We start from the raw sequence: 9,276 nt of genomic DNA on the forward strand, positions 1-9,276 counted from the left end.
TCCCAGGTCCAACTCAACCCCATACACCTGTCCTCTCACCATATCCCTTGATGTCCCGACCAATCAGGAATCTTATCAATTTCCTCTTTGGATATAACCACAGACTTTGCCTAAACTGCAGTCTGTGGCAGAGCACTCCACAGCCAAGTAAACTATCTTGGGTCCAGTAATTGGTAGTGGGTTGGGTCATGCTGTGTGCCTGATCTGGGAGATGATCAGTCTGATGGAGCTTTCAGTCTCCGGAACGGTAGTCTGATTACAGTGACTAGGTGTCCAACATATAGATCTAACGGTATAACAGTGAGGTAGTGTAACCTTTTACAGTGCCTGAGATTACTGATTGAAGCATGGCAGAACAGTAGTGTCACGGTTAATTTAAAGCTATTACAGCACCAGCAATCAGGTTTAATTGTCTATAAGGAGTTTGTATGTTCTTCCCATGACCACGTGGATTTCCTCTGGGTGCTTCTGTTTGCTCCCACATTCCAAAGATGTACGGGTTTGGTTTAGTAAGTTGTAGGCATACATACGATGTTGGCACCGGGAGCATGGCACCATTTGCGGTCTGCCCCCAGCACACACTCAGACTGTAGTTGTTGATGCAAATGATGCATTTCACTGTATGTTTCAATGTACATGTGACAAATAAAGCTAATCTTCAATCTTTACATTTACTAGAGTTTCATTACCCTCAGGTCATCCTGAAATGAATGTGGATGGTGCTATATAAAAGCAATTAGCACTTTCATAGTTTGTTGATGTATCTTGAAGTGATTGGGAATGCCGCTTGCAAAAGCCACTCACTTTGTCAGCAAATTCCAGCAGCTACAGTCTCCCTGTCTGCAGGCATTCTGAAAGTGCCAGTTGACACGATCTTGATTCCCCATCTGTACTTAAGTCAGCAAGAGCTCGCCCCTTGGCTAAGTTATAGCAAGCGGAAATAGGCGGAACACTAAAAGGGAAGAAAGTTTTGTGCAAAGCAGAGGCACCGGGTTTGATTTCTAGTGGTCTATATTTAACACAGACTGAGCACCCATTTTGTTTTCTCAAGTTAGCTGTTATCTTCACCCGACGTCACTCAACATAAACTATCTTGAAATGTAAATTAATGTAGAAGTCTAAGAGTCAAAGCAAATTCGACCGGTTATTAGCTTTGTTCATGTCTAATAGTTTTATCTTCAACCTGAGATTCTCGGTTTAATTGATACTGATTTAGATTTATTTATTATCTGTACATCAAAACATGCGTCATTTGTGTTATGTTGGTTTTTAATACAAATAACCTACGGATGTGCTGAGAGCTGTGGAGCTCTCCAGGGGAGCTGGTTCTTTCCTCACTTCTTACGTCAAGGATGACTTGCTCCTCTGTGAACATAGAACAGTGCAGCACTGTACAGACCCTTCAGCCCACAGTGTTGTGCCAGCATTTTGACCCACAGTAAAATCAATATGACCCTTCCCTCCTTAGATGTACTCATCTAAGTCTTAAATGCCCTAAATGTCTACTACACCCACCCCTGCCAGGATTTCCATGCACCCACCACTCTGTAAAAAAAAATTAAAAACCTGTATAGGATCTGCAAACTTCAACACATCTGGGACAGAAGACGCCTTTTGGTCAGGTAGGTGAGTGGAATGGGAGTAGTGCCTACTTCTAGCTGTCCATAAGACCGTAAGATATAGGAGCAGAATTGGGCCATTTCACCCATCGAGTCTGCTACGCCATTTCATCAGGGCTGATCCAATTTTCCCCTCAGCCCCAATCTCCTGCCTTCTCCCTGTTTCCCTTCATCAACCTCTGCCTTAAATATACATAAAGTATAGGCCTCCACGGCCACCTGTAGGAACAAATTCCACAGATTCACCACTCTGGCCAAAGGAATTTCTCCTCATTTTTAAAAGGGCATCTCTCTATTTTGAGGCTGTGTTCTCTGGGTCTTAGATTCCCGCACCATAGGAACCATCCGCTACACATCTACTTTGTCAATGTCTTTCAACATTTGATAGCTTTCAATGAAGTCGCCCCTCATTCTTCTGAATGCCAGTGAGTACAAGACCAGAGCTATCAGTCTGAGTTGAGGAATGGCCAATCAGCAAGAGGCAGTGCAGTGCGTAAAAAGAGCTACTTTCAGTCAGTCCTGCATTCAAGGTTTAAAAGCAGAGCTTCGTGCCAGTTTTTCTGAGTTGGAAGATCCATGTCAGGGCTGCATAAAAAGAGCTACCTTTTAATCAGGACAATCGAGATTTCAAAGGCAGAGTTTTGCCGCCGCTTCTCTGAGTTGAGGAGCGACTAATCAGCGAGATGGATTCATTACAAAGGGCAAGCGGGGCGGCCATTGTTTTGGAGTGGGCCAGTGTTTAGAGTGGCTTTTGCTCATCAGGCTTGGGTGAAGTACATTGTCTTTCTCTCTCCTCCCTCCCCCCCCCCCCCCCTTATTTGTTCATTCTTCATCTGTTAGGGCATTGTAGATTAGTGAGAACGGCTCCAGGGGAAGTGTTTTGTACCGTATGTGGGAAATCTGGGAGACCTGCAGTCTCCTGGACAACCACGTCTGTACCAGGTGTACCGAGCTCCAGCTCCTCAGAGAACGTGTATAAGGGACTGGAGCTGCAGCTCGATGACCTTCGACTCATACGGGAGAATGAGGATGTGATAGACAGGAGCTACAGGGAGGTTGTCACCCCTAGGGTGCAGGAGACAGGTGACTGGGTGACAGTCAGGAGAAAGAGGGAAAGGGGGCCGTCAGCGCAGAGTGTGAGGGGTATGACCTACCGGGAGGGACGTAGCCACAGTGACCGGGTCTCTGGCACTGAGTCTGGTGCTATGGCTCAGTAGAGCAGGGAGGTGAAGAGGACTGCAGTGTTGATAGGAGATTCCTTAGTCAGAGGAACAGAGAGGAGGTTCTGTAGGCGCGATACAGACACCTGGATGGTATGTTGCTTCCCTGGTGCCAGGGTCAGGGGTGTCTCAGATTGGGCCCATGGCATTCTCGAGGGTGAAGGTGAGCAGCCAGAAGTCTTGGTACATATTGGCACCAATGACATAGGTAGACAAGATGAGGAGGTCCTGAAGAGAGATTTTAGGAAGCTAGGTAGAAAGCTGAGAAACAGAACCTCCGGGGTAGGAATCCCGAGATTGTTGCCTGTGCCACGTGCCAGAGAGAGAAAGAATAGGATGATTTGGTAGGAAAATGTGTGGCTGAGCAACGGGTGCAGGGAGCAGTGGTTCGGATTTATAGATCATTGGAATCTCTTCTGGGGAAGACATGATCTGTTAAAAGGGACAGGTTACACCTGAATCCAAAGGTGTCCAATATCCTTGCAGGTAGGTTGGCTAGAGTTGTTCGGGTGGGTTTACATTAATTTGGCAGGGGGATGGGAACTGGAGTGACAGTGATGAAGATGAGGTGGTTGGTTTACAAACAGAGGCAATGTGTGGTGAGACTCCTAACAAGAAGAAGCTGATGATGGGGTAAAATCGCAGTCAACAGGATGAGTTTCAACATAAGATGCGGATAAAATCGAAAAAGGATGAATACAGGACTGAAGGTATTTGAATGCCTGCAGTATACGGAATGAGGTAGATGAACTTGTAGCACAGTTACTGATTGGCATGTATGACGTTGTCGGCATCACTGAATCATGGCGGAAAGACTATAGCTGGGAGCTTAATGTCCAAGGAGAGCTTAAGGAAAAAGAACCTTGAAGGCAAGTGATCAAATTCACCCTGAAATTTGAGAAGGAGCAGCTAAAGTCAGATGTATCAGTATTACATTGGAGTAAAGGGAATTACGGAGGCATGAGAGAGGAGATGGCCAGAATTGATTGGAAAAGAACATTGACAGGGATTTCCGAAGCAATTCGGAAGGCACAGGATATATTCATCCCAAAAAGGAAGAGGAAAGATGACACAACTGTGGCTAACAAGAGAAGTAAAAGCCAAAGAGAGGGCATATAATAGAGCAAAAACTAGTGGGAAGTTAAAGGATTGGGAAGCTTTAAAAAATCAACAGAAGGCAACTAAAAGAGTCATTAAGAAAGAATAAAGGTAAGCTTCCCAATAATATTAAAGAGGATACCAAAAGTTTCTTCAGATATATAAAATGTAATAAAAGGCGAGAGTGGATATCAGACCACTGGAAAATAATGTTGGAGAGGTAGTGATGGGGGACAAGGAAATAGTGGATGAATTGAATAAGTATTTTGCATCAGTCTTCACTGGAGTACACCAGCAGTATGGTGGAGGTTCCAGGTGTCGGGGGTCATGAAGTGTGTGAAGTTACCATAACTGAGAGAAAGTTCTTGGGAAGCTGAAAGGTCTGAAGGTAGATAAGTCACCTGGACCAGATGGTGTACACCCCAGGGTTCTGAAAGAGGTGGCTGAAGAGATTGTGAAGGCATTAGTAATGATCTTTCAAGAATCACTTGGTTCTGGAATTGTTTTGGAGGACTGGGAAATTGCAAATATCACTTCAAGAAGGGAGAGAGGCAGAAGAAAGGAAACTATAGGCCAGTTAGTCTGACCTCTGTGGTTGGGAAGATGTTGGAGTCCATTGTTAAGGATGTGGTTTTGGGGTACTTGGAGGCACATGATAAAATAGGCCATAGTCAGCATGGTTTCTTCAAGGAAAAATCTTGCCTGACAAATCTGTTGGAACTATTTGAGGAAATATAAAGCAGGGTAGACAAAGGAGAATTGGTTGATGTTGTGTACTTGGATTTTCAGAAGGCATTTGACAAGGTGCCACACATGAGTCTGCTTAACAAGCTATGAGCCCATGATATTACAGGAAAGATTCTGGCATGGATAAAGCAGTGGCTGATTGGCAGGAGGCAAAGAGTGGGAACAAAGGAAGTCTTTTCTGGTTGACTACCGGTAACTTGTGGTGTTCCACAGGGTTCTGTGTTGCGAGCGATTTTTGAAAATGTTATATGCTAATGATGGAATTGATGGCTTTGTTGCAAAGTTTGCAGATGATTTGAAGATAGGTGGAGGAGTGGATACTTTTGAGGAAGTAGCTTTCAGAGTGTAGGTATCTGGTGCATTCTAACCTTCCCAGCTGGTTGAGTGTTCAGGAAGGTTGGGGCTGTTGGTAATAGGTCATGGATCTTGCTGGCGGCATTTGAGGTCAGAATCATATTTACTATCTCGGTCTTGTATGATATGAAATCCGCTGTTTTGTGGCAGCAGTGCAGCGCAAAGACTTAAAGTGACCATATATTACAAAAACAAGTGGTGCAAAAATGGTCTAAGAGGTTCAAGCAACACACATCAAAGTTGCTGGTGGACACAGCAGGCCAGGCAGCATCTATAGGAAGAGGTACAGTCGATGTTTCGGGCCGAGACCCTTCGTCAGGACTGACTAAGAGGTTCATGGTCATTCAGAAATCTGATGATCGAGGGGAAGTATCTGTTCCTAAAACGAAGAATGTGGATCTTCAGATTCCCATACCTCCTCTCAAATGATAGTAATGAGAAGAGGGCACGCCCTGGGTGTTGGGGGTGAGGGTCTGTCCTGATATATAACATTGCTTGAGACATTGCCGTTCATGCAAAGAAGCTGAATAGACATAAAATTGCCTATTGATGGATGGTCATCCAGCATACCACTTCCACTGAGTCCACAGTTGTTACCTTTATGGTCTGGGATAATGACATTGTCACTAGGAAATCTTATGTCACCCACTTGGATTTCTTAAAGCGATGAGTGGGGGATTTCTGTGCCTGTTGTTTAACCCTCAAGTTTCTGTGGAGGGAGCTTGTTCTTCACAAATTAACTTTCAGGCTTCCTGGATTACTGCAGAAATTCCACTTCAAAGCTCATAGCAAAGAATAGATTTTTAAACTGATTATGTCATCCTTGCTTTGACTACATGGGCGTTCTGCTTTAAGCGTTTCACTGAATTCTGTTGCTGTGCATGTTCAGTCTGGAAGCAGGCCAGTACTTCCTCTTAGATCTCGTTTGACCTCTGACCAAAAATCCATGCCAGACAAAGTGGAAAAAGTAAAGTTTCTGCTGCAGGTCAACGTCAATGGATTCTGGTCACTCTGGTCGGCATCTTTACTCATTGCCTTCAGTCTGAGAAAATGAATAATATTGTTCACTGTCCATCTGGCAGGAAGAAAAGAGCAATCAGGAGCCCTTGTATATTTTTTAAAAAACTTCACACCTCAAGGTGTGCAATAACACGCCTCTGGATGAGAGTCTGAGTAAATTTAAATATTGCACGGTGATGTAAGTGGTTAGCGTAAAGCTTCACAGCACCAACTGCAAGATCAGGGTTCAATTCCCGACACTGTCTGTAAAGTCTCCCCGTGCTCACGTGGGTGCTCCGGTCTCCTACATTTCGGGTTAGTAAGCTTTGGGCACTGCAAGTGCAGTGACACTCTGGGCTGCCACCAGCACATCCCCAGACTGTGTCAGTCGTTGACACAAAGTAATGCATTTCACGGTGTTTCGATGTACATGTGAGTGATGAATGTGTGGAGCACCCTGCCGGGGTGGTGGTTGCGGCACGTACATAAAGGACATTGAAGAAACTCTTGGAAAGGCATATAGATGATAGAAAAATAGAGGTTGATGTAGGATAGAAGGGCTGGATAGTTCTTAGAGTAGATACAACAGGCCTGTACTGTGATGTAATTATGTATGTTATCTCTTTTAAACTCTTCTTGTGCACAAATTGAAAAGGTGTTTTTGGCACCTTTCTCTCTCTAGCTGCTTTGCTCTGCCTGATGCCTTTATCTTTTTCCTGTTGGTTTCCTGCATTCCCTATTCCAAAAAATTTCATTTCCTGATGCTATCTAAAAAGGGCTTCTTGAAGGAACTTTGCTCTTTAAGGGCCAGACTCGGGGCGTTCAAGTTGAGTTCTGAAGTTTGCACTTGCCAACTAGACCTGACCTTGACCAGTAGTGCTCATGTGGTTTAGTCATTCCCTGCTGCTTGTTTCCTACAGCTGGGGTCCAGATGACGACGGGAAGACTGTGGATGGTCCACACCCGCTTGGGAAGGTAAGAGCCCAGAGGACACGGACACACGCCCACACACAGACACAGACACAGACACAGACACACACACACACCCAAAGACACAGACACACACACAGGCACACACACAAACACCCTGAGAGAGAGAGAGAGACACACACACACACACCGAGACAGAGAGACAGACTCTCTCTCTCTCTCTCTCTCTCTCTCTCTCTCTCTCTCTCTCTCTGTCTCTCTGAGACAGACACACACACACACCGAGTCAGAGAGAGAGACACACACACACACACACCCACACACACACCCACACAGACACCCACACACACACCGACACACAGACACACACACACCCAAAGACACAGACACACACACACACCCTGAGAGAGAGACACACACACACACCGAGACAGAGAGACAGACTCTCTCTCTCTCTCTTTCTCTCTCTCTCTCTCTGAGACAGACACACAGACACACACACCGAGTCAGAGAGAGAGAGAGACACACACACACACATCACACGCACACCCACAGAGACACAGACACACGCACACCCACACACACAGAGACACAGACACCCACACACACACACAGACACACGCACACATACAGACACACACACACACACACAGACACACGCACACAGACACCCACACACACAGACACACAGACACAGACACACACACACAGACACCCACACACACACACCCACACACACACACAGACACACACCCACACAGACACCCACACACACAGACACACACACACCCAAAGACACAGACACACACACACACCCACACACACACACACACACCCTGAGAGAGAGAGACACACACACACACACCGAGACAGAGAGACAGACACACACTCTCTCTCTCTCTCTCTCTCTCTCTCTCTGAGACAGACACACACACAGACGCCCCCACACACACACACCCACACAGACACCCACACACCGACACACAGACACACACACACAGACACACACACACCCACACACACACACCCAAAGACACAGACACACACCCTGAGAGACACACACACACCGAGACAGAGAGACAGACACTCTCTCTCTCTCTCTGAGACAGACACAGACACACACACCGAGTCAGAGAGACACACACACACACACCCCCACACACCCACAGAGACACAGACACACACACACCCACAGACACACACCCACACCCAGACCCACACACACAGACACACACACAGAGACACAGACACATACACACAGACACAGACACACACACACAGACACCCACACACACAGACACCCACACACACACAGACACACGCACACACACAGACACCCACACACACACACACAGACACACGCACACATACAGACACACACACACCCACACACACACGCACACAGACACCCACACACACAGACACACAGACACCCCCCCACACACACACACCCAAAGACACAGACACACACACCCACAGACACAGACACACACATACACACACACAGACACGCACAGACACCCCCCCACACACACAGACATACACACACACACATACAGACACACACAGACACCCACACACACAGACCCCACACACACAGACACCCCCCCACACACAGACACCCCCCCACACACACCCACACACACACAGACACACACACACACATTACAGACACAAACACACATACACCCACACACAGACACACACACAGAGACAGACAGACAGACACACACACACACCCAAAGACACAGACACACACACACAAACACCCTAAGAGAGAGAGACACAAACACAGAGACAGACTCACTCTCTCTCTCTCTCTCTCTCTCTCTCTCACAGACAGACACACAGACACTCACACACTGAGACACAGACAGAGAGACACACACACCCCCCCAAGACAGAGAGACACATACACACCGAGTCAGAGAGACAGACTCTCTCTCTCTCTCTCTCTCTCTCTCTCTCTCTGAGACAGACAGACACACACACACACACCCCGAGTCAGAGAGAGAGAGAGACACACACACACAGACACACACACACACACACACACACACACACACACACCCTGAGAGAGAGAGAGAGAGAGAGAGACACACACACCGAGACAGAGAGACAGACTCTCTCTCTCTCTCTCTCTCTCTCTCTCTCTCTCTCTCTCTCTGAGACAGACAGACACACACACACACACCCCGAGTCAGAGAGAGAGAGAGACACACACACAGACACAGACACACACACACACAGACACCCCCCCACACACACACACACACACAGACACACACACACACACCGACACACAGACA

General features: G+C 46.8%; 1 protein-coding gene across 8 annotated transcripts in view; it reads left to right on the forward strand.

The window, feature by feature from the left end:
* The window catches only part of LOC140212725 (proprotein convertase subtilisin/kexin type 7-like), a 316,994-nt gene that overhangs the window by 68,279 nt on the left and 239,439 nt on the right, over nucleotides 1-9,276 (forward strand). For all 8 annotated transcript variants that reach the window (XM_072283841.1, XM_072283845.1, XM_072283842.1 and 5 more), the window contains one exon: nucleotides 6,958-7,012. In XM_072283841.1, the coding sequence (XP_072139942.1) occupies nucleotides 6,958-7,012 (55 nt within the window). The remainder of the gene's footprint in view (nucleotides 1-6,957; nucleotides 7,013-9,276) is intronic.

The sequence above is a fragment of the Mobula birostris genome, chromosome 20 (genome assembly GCF_030028105.1).
Source record: "Mobula birostris isolate sMobBir1 chromosome 20, sMobBir1.hap1, whole genome shotgun sequence".
NCBI classification, from domain to species: domain Eukaryota; kingdom Metazoa; phylum Chordata; class Chondrichthyes; order Myliobatiformes; family Myliobatidae; genus Mobula; species Mobula birostris.